This window comes from Sus scrofa, chromosome 5 (genome assembly GCF_000003025.6).
Source record: "Sus scrofa isolate TJ Tabasco breed Duroc chromosome 5, Sscrofa11.1, whole genome shotgun sequence".
NCBI classification, from domain to species: domain Eukaryota; kingdom Metazoa; phylum Chordata; class Mammalia; order Artiodactyla; family Suidae; genus Sus; species Sus scrofa.
This window is the reverse complement of record NC_010447.5, coordinates 48,254,056-48,266,413: the sequence shown is the minus strand read 5'-3', so window position 1 is coordinate 48,266,413 and position 12,358 is coordinate 48,254,056. Positions and strand designations below refer to the sequence as shown.

At 36.8% G+C, this 12,358-nt stretch overlaps 1 protein-coding gene across 21 annotated transcripts in view; it reads right to left on the bottom strand.

Annotated features, from left to right (window-relative positions):
* Positions 1 to 12,358, bottom strand: part of LMNTD1 (lamin tail domain containing 1) — a 557,729-nt gene that overhangs the window by 133,488 nt on the left and 411,883 nt on the right. For all 21 annotated transcript variants that reach the window (XR_002344073.1, XR_002344070.1, XR_002344072.1 and 18 more), the window contains one exon: positions 12,024 to 12,222. Coding sequence is in view for 18 of the 21 variants with exons in the window: in XM_021092168.1 (XP_020947827.1) it covers positions 12,024 to 12,222 (199 nt within the window). In the remaining 3 variants the exon portion in view is untranslated. The remainder of the gene's footprint in view (positions 1 to 12,023; positions 12,223 to 12,358) is intronic.

The following is a 12,358-nucleotide window of genomic DNA, read 5'->3' as shown; positions in this document are numbered from 1 at the left end:
CATTACTTGTTACCAGGGAGATGCAAATCAAAACTATAATTATACTGGGAGTTCTATTCTGGCACAGTGGGTTAAGTATCTGGCATTGTATTGCAGCAGCTTGAGTCACTGCTGTGGCACAGGTTTGATCTCTGGCTCAGTAACTTCCACATGCCACAGGTGTGACCAAAAAAAAAAAAAAAATGTATAATGACATATCACCTCACATCTGTAAGAGTGGCTGTTATCAAAAATATAACAAATAATAAGTGTTGGCAAAGATGTGGAGAAAGTGAACCCTGTGCACTGTTGATGAAATATAAATTGATGTCATGCTATGGAAAACAGTACAGAGGTTTTTCAAAAAATTAAAAATAGAACTACCATATGATCCAGCAATCCCACTTCTAGGTCTTTATTTGAAGGAAATAAAATTATCATTTGTAGAAGTTCCCATTGTGGCTCAGCAGTAATGAACCCAACTAGTATCCATGAGGATGAGAGTTTGATACTTGGCCTCACTCAGTGGGTTAAGTATTTGGTGTTGCTATGAGCTATGGTGTAGGTTGCAGACAAGGCTCAGATCTTGCATTGCTGTGGCTGTGGCATAGCAGCAACTGCGGGTCCAATTTGACCCCTAGCCCAGGAACTTCTGTATGCTGTGGTTGCAGCCCCCAAAAGCAAAAAAAAAAAAAAAAAAAAAAAATTACCATTTATAGAGTTACCTGCACCACCATGTTCATTGCAGCATTACTCATAATACGCAAGACACAGAAACAAAGTGCAATTGACAGATGAGTGGATAAAGTAAATGTGATATATATTTTATAAATGCAGTTGATCATTGAACACTGTGAGGTTAAAGGTGCTGACCCCCTACACTGTGGAAAATCAACATATAACTTTATATTTGTCCCTGCGCATCTGCATTTCCACATCTACAGATTCAACCTACCATGGATCACATCATATTGGAGTATTAAATGAAAAAAATCCACCTATAAGTGGACAGGTTGTTCAAACCTGTATTGTTCAAGGGTTAACGTAAATGTATATATGTTCTGTGACATATATGTGATCCTGTCAATTATGACAACATGGATGGATCTTGAGAAATTATTCTAAGTGAAATAAATCAAACAAAGAAAGACAAATACTATATGGTCCCACTTATACATGGAATTTTAAAAAGCTAAACTCATAGTAACAGAAATCAGAACAATGTTTTCCAGGAGATAGAGGATAGGAGAAATGGGGGAGATACTGGGCAAAGGATAAAAACTTCCAGTTAAAAGATGAATAAGGTACAGCATGGTCACTATAGTTAAAAATGCAATATTATATACTTTAAAATTGCTAAAACAGTGTATCTTACATGTTTTCACCAAAAATAACATCTATATTCATCAAAGATATTGGCCTATAGTTTTCTTTTTTGGTGGTATCTTTGTCTGGTTTGGGTATAAGGGGGATGGTGTCTTCATAGAATGTCTTTGAGAGTGTTCCTTCTTCTTAAACTCCTTGGAAAAATTTAAGAAGGATGGGTATAAGTTCCTCTTTGTATGTTTGGTAGAATTTGCCTGTGAATCCACCTGGTCCTGGACTTTTATTTGTAGGGAGTGTTTTTATTACATATTCAGTTTCATTTCCAGTGATTGGTCTGTCCAGTTGATCTACTTCTTCCTGATTCAGTTTTGATGGGCTGTAATTCTCTAGAAAGTTTTCAGGTATAAAAAATGATGATTTGATACACATGTATATAGAGTGAAATGATTATCAAAATAAGATTAGCTAACACGCCCTTCACACAATTACCTTTTATTTGTGGTGAAAACATGTAAGATACAAAAAGTTGTCCATTTCTTCTAAGTTGCCAAATTTGTTAGCATACAAGTCTTCATAGAAATCTCTTGTGGTTTTTTGTACATCTGCAGTATCTGCTGTGATTTCTCTTTTTTCATTTCTTATTTTGTTTATTTGGGTTTTTTCTCTCTTGGTGAGTCTGGCCAGAGGTTTGTCAATTATGTTTACCTTTTCAAAGAACCAGCTCTTGGTTTTATTGATTTTTTCTATTGTTCTTTTGAATCTCTATTTTATTGATTTCCTCTCTGATCTTTATGATTTTCTTCTTTCCACTGACTCTAGGTTTGGTTTATTCTTCTTTTTCCAATTCATTTAGGTGATGTGTTAAGTTGTCAATTGGAGATTTTTCTTCTTTTTTGAGCAAGGCCTGTATCACTATGAATTTCCTTCTGAGCACTGCTTTTGTGGCATCCCATAGGTTTTTGAATGGTTGTGTTTTCATTATCATTTGTCTTGAGATTTTTTAAATTTCCTTATTGATTTCCTCACTGTCCCATTGGTTTTTCAGTAACATGTTGTTTAGTCTCTATGTAGTTATTTTTTTCTCACTTCTTTTCCTGTGGTTTATTTCTAGTTTTATGCCATGTGGTCAGAGAAGATACTTGAAATGATTTCTATACTCTTAAATGTGTTGAGGTTAGTTTTGTGCCCCAGTATGTGGGCAATCCTGGAGAATGTTCCATGTGCACTTGAGAAGAATGCATATTCGGATTTTTTTGGATGTGATGTCCTGAAAATATCAATTAAATCTAACTTTTCTACTGTGTCATTTAGGATGTCTATTGCCTTACTGATTTTCTCTCTAGAGGATCTGTCCATTGATGTGAGTGTCATGTTAAAGTCTCTTACTCTTATTGTATTCTCATCAATTTCTCCTTTTATGTCTGTTAGTCCTTGTTGTATGTATCTGGGTGCCCCAAATATACACAATTTTTTTTTTTCTTTTTAGGTCTGCAAGCATGGCATATGGAAGTTCCCAGGCTAGGGGTCAAATTGGAGCTACAGCTGCCTGCCTATGCCACAGCCACAGCAATGAATCATCAGAACCACATCTGTGACCTATACCACAGCTCATGGCAACACCAGATCCTTAACCCATTGAGAGAGTTCAGTGATTCAACCTGCAACTTTATCGTTCCTAGTTGGATTCACTTCTGCTGTGCCATGATGGGAACTCCAAAATATACACAATTTTTATGTCAATGTATTTCAATAAAGCTTCCAAAAAAACTGAAGAAAGAGATCATTACAAGCAGATCCAAACTACAAGAAATATTAAAAGAAGTTCTTTTCAAGTAGTAGGATAATTATACTGGATGGAAACCAAATGTATAGATCAACAAAACAAAGGAAAAACCAAAAGCACTAAAAACTAAGAAAAACAGTGAAAACACACAAGGATATATATAGTAAATATTTTCCCTATTGTTTAAATTAAAAAAAAGATTATTTAAACAAAATAATTATCGAGTATGAGAATTACAGCATATGTAGAAGTAAAATATGTGATAGCTAAAGCACAATGGTGAGGAAAATTGAAATTATAGATTTATAAGGCTCTTATACTATTTGTGAAGTGATATAGTATCACATGAAGGTAGTCTGTAAAAAGCTCAAGATATATCCTATAAGTCTGTAAAAAGTTCAAGATATATCCTATAACCCCTAGACAAGTTATAGCTAAGGAGCCAACAATGAAGATAAAATGGAATTATTAATAATAATTCCAAAGAAGGCAGAAAAAAAGGTAAAGAACACAGAACCGTTGGGACAAATAGAAAGCAAATCAAGATAAGAGACTAAACCATATTAACAATTTCTTTAAATATAGATCATTTTAATGCCCGGATTAAAAGACAGACATTGTCTTATTAGATGAAAGAACAAGTCTACTACATGCTACCTACATAATTTGAAGATAAAATATAAAGATACGAACAGGCTGAAAGTAAAAGGATAAAAAAGATATACCATGGTAACACCAGTAAAAAGAAAGCTGGAGTGGCTATATTCATATCAGACATAGTAGATTTATGAGCAAAGAATAATGCCAGGGATAAAGAAGGTCATTTCATAATTATATAGACATAAATCCATCAAGAGCATATAATAATCCTAAATGTTTCTGCACTTAAAAGAGCTTCAGCGGGAGTTCCCATTGTGGCTGAGAGTTAAGGAATCTGACTAGCATCCATGAAGATGCAGGTTCGATCCCTGGCCTCACTGTGTAGGTTAAGGATCTGACTTTGCCATGAGCTGTGGTGTATAGGTCACGGAACGTGGCTCGGATCCTGTGTTGCTGTGGCTGTGGTGTAGGCTGGCAGGTGCAGCTCTGATTCGACCGCTAGCCTGGGAACCTCCGTATGCTGCAAGTACAGCCCTGGGGAGCAAAAAAACAAAAAACAAAAAACCCCAACCCCCCACAAAAGAAACAGAGCTTCAAAATACATGAAGATAAAACTGATAGAATTACAAGGGAAAAATAAAAAAATCCACAATTATAGTTTGAAATTTTAACACCCTTTTCTGAAAAATTGATGGACATAAAATCAATAATGTTACAGACTTAACATCATCAACCAATTCGACCTGATTGACATTTATGAAACACTTCACTCAACAACAGAAGAATATATATTCTTTGTAAGTGAATCCAAAACATTTGCCAAAACAGACAATGTCCTGGCTATAAAACAAATCTCAATATATTTAAAAGGACTCAAGTTACACAAATTTTGTTCTTTGACTACTATAAAACTGAATTAGAAATCAGTAACAAAAGATATCTGGAAAATCATTCAAAATGGAAAATCTGAAAAATATTTAGGAACTAAATAATACACTTCTTAGTACTCAAGGATCCAAGAAGAAATGAAAATGGGAAATAGGAAGTATTTTAATGCCATGGCTAAATGCTGAAATTTGGGCAGAAAGGTCCTGGGAGAGGACTCAATCTAGCTATGCAGAGACAGTGTGGAGGGCCTGGGGTGTGGTCTGGGTAGGGCAGTGACAGTTATTGTCAGCATGCTCAGGAATAAGGAGCAGTTCTCCCAGTGAGAGCACCCTGACTCTACCCACTCTACTCTGCAGCTTAGTGCTAGATCTGGGGAAGGTAGGTCCTAGAAGACTGTCATAGATTGTGCTGGCTCAGGTGGCAGCACAATCTCAGGGGGCAGCACAGATCTCAGGCAGTAGCTCAGCCATCTCTATTTCTGTAACCACAGCACCCTCAATCCCCAGTCCCAGCTTACTCCACAGTACAGCTTTGCGCTAGATCTGGGAGGAACATAACAATGAAATGTATATGATTTGGGCTGCTTCTGAGCAGAACCATGAACATCTACAAAGGTGGCACATGAGTCCTCTGTGACTGCATAGGCCTCATTTGCTTCAGAAATCACCTCCTTTGGAGCAAGCCATGCACTCAATGGCAAGGACCTGACCCTCAGGGCTTCTACTCCAATAAGTGGGGAGCAGACCCTGCCCTTGCAGGGCAGTGACAGCCATGGAGCAGAGAGAAAACTCTGCCTTACAATGTGCACAGGCTGTAGATACTACAACACCAGACACCAACCACATCCATTCAAGGGGATAATGGCCACATATCTTCAGGAAAGACATGCCAGGCCTCTATACCAAAGCCAATCCTCCTACCAAAAACACTGAACACACATGGTTTACAAAGGGATATTTCCATACAAAAACACCCCTTTAAGAATGCAGGAGATAATAGTTTCTCCTAAATTCATAAAGACAGAAAGTAAAATGAAAAAGCAGAGGAACTACCCCCAATTAAAAAACAAAAGTGGGAGTTCCTGTTGTAGCTCAACGGAAATGAATTTGACTAGCATCCATCAGGACGCAAGTTTGATCCCTGGCCTCCCTCAGTAGGTTAAGGATTTGGCATTGCCAAGAGCTGTGATGCAGGTTGCAGATGCAGCTTGGATCCCACATTGCTGTGGTTGTGGCACAGGCCAGTGGCTACAGCTTTGTTTCGACCCCTAGTCTGAAAAACATCATATGCCATGGGTGCGGCCCTAAAAAGACAAAATAATAAATAAGAGAAATCCCTGAAAGAATAAATAATGAAACAGAGCTCACCAGTCTATCAGATTCTGAGTTCAGAAAAAGGTGATAATAAAAATGCTAACTGAATTAAGAAAGATTATTGATAGAAATGCAGATCGCAGTAACAAGCAACTAAAAACGTCAAAGATGAACCAATTAAAACTAGACAATTCAGGAGTTCCTGTTGTAGCTCAGTGGTAACAAATCTGATTAGTGTCCACGAGGATGTAGGTTCAATCCCTGGCCTTGCTCAGTGGGTTAAGTATCTGGTGTCAATGTGGCTCAGATCCTGCGTTGCTGTGCTATGGCATAGGTTGGCAGCTGAGGCTCCAATTTGACCCCTAGCCTGGGAACTTCCATATGCTATGGGTATAGCCCTAAAAAGAAAAAAAAAAAAAAAAACAGACAATTCAGTGGCAGAGATAAATGTCAATCAAGAAGCAATGAATAGCTAACTAATGAATAATGATAAGTGATATGGAAAACAGAATAATCAAATCACTCAATCAGAACATCAGACAGACAAAAAAATTAAAGCAGCATATGAGATCAACAGGGTAATATAAAATGTGCAAACCTGTGCATAATAAAGGTTCTAGAAAGGGGAGAGAGAGAAAGAAAAAGGGATTGAAAATGTATTTGAAGAAATTATGGCTGAGTATTTCCCAAATATACAAAAGAACCATATACCCAGGTACAGGAAGCATAGGGGGGTCCCAAAGCTGAACCCAAACAGATTCACACAAAGATATATTTAATTATGATATATCATAATCAATCATAATAAAAATTGCAAAATTCATGATAGAGAATTATAAAGGCAGCCATAGAGACACAAAGAGTCAGTTGCAAGGCAACACCTTAAGAATATCAGTTGATCTCCTTGCAGAAACTTTGCAGGCTAGAAGGGATTGGCATCATATATTCAATGTCCTAAAAGGGAAAAACTTGCAATCTAGGATATTCCACCTGGCAAAATTATCATTTGGAATAGATGGAGAGATAAAGAATTTCCCAGACAAGCGAAAACTAAAAGAATTCAGCAGTACTAAATCTACCTTAAAAGAAATATTGGAGGGTCTCCAGATAGAAAAGAAGTAAGAATCTATAGAAAAGGGGAAAATCACAATAGGAAAAGCAAATATACAAAAGAATGAAAGATCATGTAAATAAGCCATTATGCAGATTAAAAAACAATTGAGGAGTTCCCATTGTGCTCAGAAGTAACAAACCCAACTAATATCTATGAGGATGTATGTTTGATCCCTGGCCCCACTCTGTGGAGTAAGTATTTGGTGTTGCTGTGAGCCATGGTTTAGGTTGCAGACATGGCTCAGATCCTGCAGCTGCAGCTTTGATTCAACCCTTATCCTGGGAACTTCCATATGGAACAGGTGCAGCCCTTAAAAAAAAAAAAAAGAAAGACAAAGGAAAAAATGATTATAACTACAATGAACAGTAAGGCATAAGCATGAAGATGAAGGGGAGTAAAAACGTAGATCTTTTAGAATGTGTTTGAACTACCAGTTTAGATATAACAAGTAGATATAATCATTGGTCAGTACATATGAACCACATCACAACCACAAATCAAAAATCTACAACAGACACATAAAAACCAAAAAGGAAAAAACCCAAGCATACTGCTAAAGAAAATCCTCAAGCAATGATGGTTGAAACAAAAGAAGAAAAAACAGACAAACCCACAGCCAACATAACACACAATGGTGAAAGCCTGAAAGCCTTTCCACTAAATTCCCACTCTAATCTCTTCTATTCAACACAGTATTAGAAGTCTCAGCCACAACAATCAGACAAGAAAAAGAGATAAAAGTCATCAAAATTGGAAGGAAAGAGATAAAACTGTCTCTATTTGCAGATGACATGATACTGTATATGGAGAATGCTAAAGTTTCCACACAAAAACTATTCAAAATTAATAAATGAATTCAGCAAGGTAGCAGGATATAAGATTAATATACAGAAATTTATTATATTTTTATACTAATAATGAAATATCAGAAAGAAAGTTTTAAAAATCCTGTTAAAATCACATCTACTTAATGAAGGAGGTGAAATATACATACATTGAAAACCATAACACATTGATTAAAAAAACCAAATATAATTTAAATAAATGGAAAGATAGCTCCTGCTCTTAGATTCAAAGAATTAATATTGTTAAAATGGCCATACTACCCAAAAGTAATCTACAAATTTAATGCAATCAGTATCAAAATACCCATGACATTTTTTCACAGAACTAGAACAAAAAATTTAAAATATGTCTGGAGACACAAAAGACCCTGAATAGCCAAAGCAATCTTGAGAAAGAAAAACAGAGCTGGAGGAATCAGGGTCCCTGACTTCAGACTATACTACAAAACTACAGTCATCAAAACAATATGGTACTGGCTCAAAAATAGATGTATAGGAGTTCCCGTCGTGGCGCAGTGGCTAACGAATCCGACTAGGAACCATGAGGTTGCGGGTTCGGTCCCTGCCCTTGCTCAGTGGGTTAACAATCCGGCGTTGCCGTGAGCTGTGGTGTAGGTTGCAGACGCGGCTCAGATCCCGCGTCTGCTGTGGCTCTGGCATAGGCCGGTGGCTACAGCTCCGATTCAACCCCTAGCCTGGGAACCTCCATATGCCACGGGAGCGGCCCAAGAAATAGCAACAACAACAACAACAAAAGACAAAAGACCAAAAAAAAAAAAAAATAGATGTATAGATGAATGTGAAAGGATAGAGAGCCTAGAAATAAACCCAATCACCTGTGGTCAATTAATATATGAAAAAAGAGGGAAGGATATACAATGGAGAAAAGACAGTCTCTTCAACAAATGCTATTGGGAAAGCTGGGCAGCTAAAATTGGATGTAAATCAATGAAATTAGAACATTTCTTCACATCAAACACAAAAGTAAACTCAAAATTGCTTAAAGATTTAAATGTAAGACATGACAATATAAAACTCCTATAAGAAAACATAGGAAAAACATTCTTTGACAACTTACAGCAGTATGTTCTTAGATCAGTCTCCCAAGGCAAAATAAATAAAAGCAAAAATAAACAAATGGGACCTAATCAAACTTAAAAGGTTTGTGCAACAAAGGAAACCATCAACAGAAGAATGAAAAGACAATCTACGGAATGGGAAAAAACTCTTGCAAACCATGTGACTGACAAGGTGTTAATATCCAAAATGTACAAACAGCTCATACAACTCAATATACATAAAAAAAGTCCAAAAATCAGCAGAAAACCTAAATTGACATTTTTCCAAAGAAGATACACAGATGGGAAACAGGCACATGAAAAGGTGTTCAACATTGTTAATTATTAGAGAAAAGCAAATCAAAACCACAATGAGTTATCACCTCAGGTTAGCTATCATTGAAAAGCCTGTAAATAATAAATGACGGAGAGGGTGCAGAGAAAAAGGAACCCTAATATACTGTTAATAGGAATGCAAATTTGTGCAACCACTATGGAAAACAGTATAGAGGTTCTGTAAAAAACTAAAAATAGAGCTACCACGTGATCCAGAAATCCCACTCCTGAGCATATGGATATATATCCAGAAAAAAACCTGAAAACTCGAATTTGAGATGATACAGGCACTCCAGTGTTCATAGCAGCACTATTTATAATAGCCAAGACATGGAAACAACCCAAGTTCCCATTAGTAAATGATCGACTTAAGAAGATGTGGCATAGCAATTCCATTGTGGCTCAGTGGGTTAAGAAGCCAACTAGTATCCACCAGGATGTGGGTCTGATCCCTGGCCTTGCTCAGTGGGTTAAGGATTCAGTTTTGCTGCGAGTTGTGGCATAACTCACAGACTGAGCTTGGATCTGGCATTTCTGTGGCTGTGGTGTAGGCTGGCAGCTTCAGCTCCGATTTGATCCCTCTCCTGGAAACTTCCATATGCTACAGGTAAGGCTATAAAAAGAAAAAAAAAAAAGTAGATGTGGCATATATATATACCACATACATATGTATACAATAAAATATTACTTGGCCATAAAAAAGAATGAAATATTGCCATTTGCAGCAACATGGATAGACCTAAAGATCATTACATTTACTGAAGTAGGACAGACAGATAAAGGAAAATATATGATATTACTTACATGTGGAACCTGAAAAATAGCGCAAATGAATCTATATACAAAATAGAAACAGATTCACAGACATAGAAAACAAACTTATGGTTATCAAGGGGGAGAGGGGTGGGAGAAGGGACAATTTAGGAGATTGATAGGCAACATGGATTTCCTGTATAGCACAAGTAATTATATTCAATATCTTGTAATAACTTAAAATGAATATAATCAGAAAAATATAACTGAATCACTATGGTGTACACATGAAACTAACACAATATTGTGAACCACCTATACTTTAATAAAAAAGAGAGTACTTTGAACTGAATGAAAGCGAAAATATATCAAAATTTGTGGAGTGCCACTAAAAACTGTAGTTATGAGAAATTTTATTGTTCTAAATGCTTATACTAGAAAAGTTTTCAAATCAATTCTCACCTTCCGTCTTGAGAAACCAGAAAAAGAAAAGCAAACGAAAACTAAACTAGGCACAAGAAAGGTAATACAGATTATAATGGAAATCAATGAATAGAAAATAAAGCCAAAAAATTAGAGAAAAATCAATTAAATGAAACACTGTTTTTTGAGAAGCTTACAAAGTTGATAACACATGGGCAAGATTTACCAGGAAAAAGGAGAGGATACATATAACCATTATCAACAATAAGAAATGTGATATCACTAGAGACTCCATAGATACTAAAAAGATAATAAGGGAATATTAGGTACAACTTCATGACAATAAATCTTACAACTCAGATAAAATGAACAAATTCCTTGACAGACACAAACTATACAAGTTCACTCAAGAAGAAATAGATAACACGTTATGCTAATGTCTACTTTAAAAGAAAAAAATTTGTAGGTAAAAACCTTCTCAAAATAACTCCAGGCCCAGATGGCTTCACTGATGAATTCCATAAAACACTTAAGGAAAAAATGATATTACTTCTGCACAAACACTTCTAGAAAGTGAAAGAGGACAGAATATATCCCAACTCATTCTATGATGTGAGCATTACCCTGATAACAAAGCAGATAAAGACATTACTGGAAAAGAAAACTATAGGCTAATGCTCTTTTTTGTCTTTTGTCTTTTTAGGGCCTTACCTGTGGCAAATGAAGGTTCCCAGGCTACAGGTTGAATGGGAGCTGTAGTTGCTGGCTTACACTATGGCCACAGCAATGTGGGATCTGAACAGCATCTCTGACCTATACCACAGCTCACAGCAACGCCAGAACCTTAACCCACTGAGCAAGGCCATGCATTGAACCCGCATCCTCATGCATACTAGTCAGGTTCATTAATCACTGAGCCACAATGGGAACTCCTCTCCTTCTCTCTTGAACTCAGGATGGATGAAAAAAAAAAAAAGATTCTAAATCCATCTGAATGATTTGCCAATAATAAAAAAGGTTCTTTTTTTTTTTTTTTTGTCTTTTGTCTTTGTTGTTGTTGTTGCTATTTCTTGGGCCGCTCCCGCGGCATATGGAGGCTAGGGGTTGAATCGGAGGCTAGGGGTTGAATCGGAGCTGTAGCCACGGGCCTACGCCAGAGCCACAGCAACGTGGGATCCGAGCCGCGTCTGCAACCTACACCACAGCTCACGGCAACGCCGGATCGTTAACCCACTGAGCAAGGGCAGGGATTGAACCCGCAACCTCATGGTTCCTAGTCGGATTCGTTAACCACTGCACCACGACGGGAACTCCCCCCCCCCCAAAAAAAAAGGTTCTTGAATAATTGAGTTATCTTTATTGGTAAGGATTACATAGTTTTGTTTTCTCTGGCATCTTTGAAGAATTAACATTCCTTGTTTGGTTCGCTAGGAAGTTATATTGATTCTTTTTAACTGACCAGAACATGAAACAGTTATATTTTAAAAACTGCTTAAGATTTTAGGTGAGATCATGGTTCTGACAACAGATTGGAACTTTCTTTCCTACTAATTTATTATTCTTACCCCAGCAGAAGATATTGAACAGTTCGAATAGAATATGTACCTGGATCTAGATTGGCCTACTTCTTCAAGAATCATAGAAAAGTGCTTCCAAACTTTCTCGGTGTGTAATGAATGTTCGTTGAGTTTCCTTGAATCACCAAACAAAGACAGGAAATAATCCTCCCCTTCTCCAATCACAGCTGGCTCAGGAGTAGGGACTGACAGAGTCTGTTTCTTTGGAATTTTGAAGGTGTTGCCTCCTGTCAAAGAAATCAAAGAAGCAAACAACAGAGAGAGAGAGAGAGAAGTAAATAAAAGATATTAAAAGAACCCAAAGCTGCTATCTTTACTCTTTGCTTCTACAAATGATATTCTTTTGTATTACTGTCACAAACT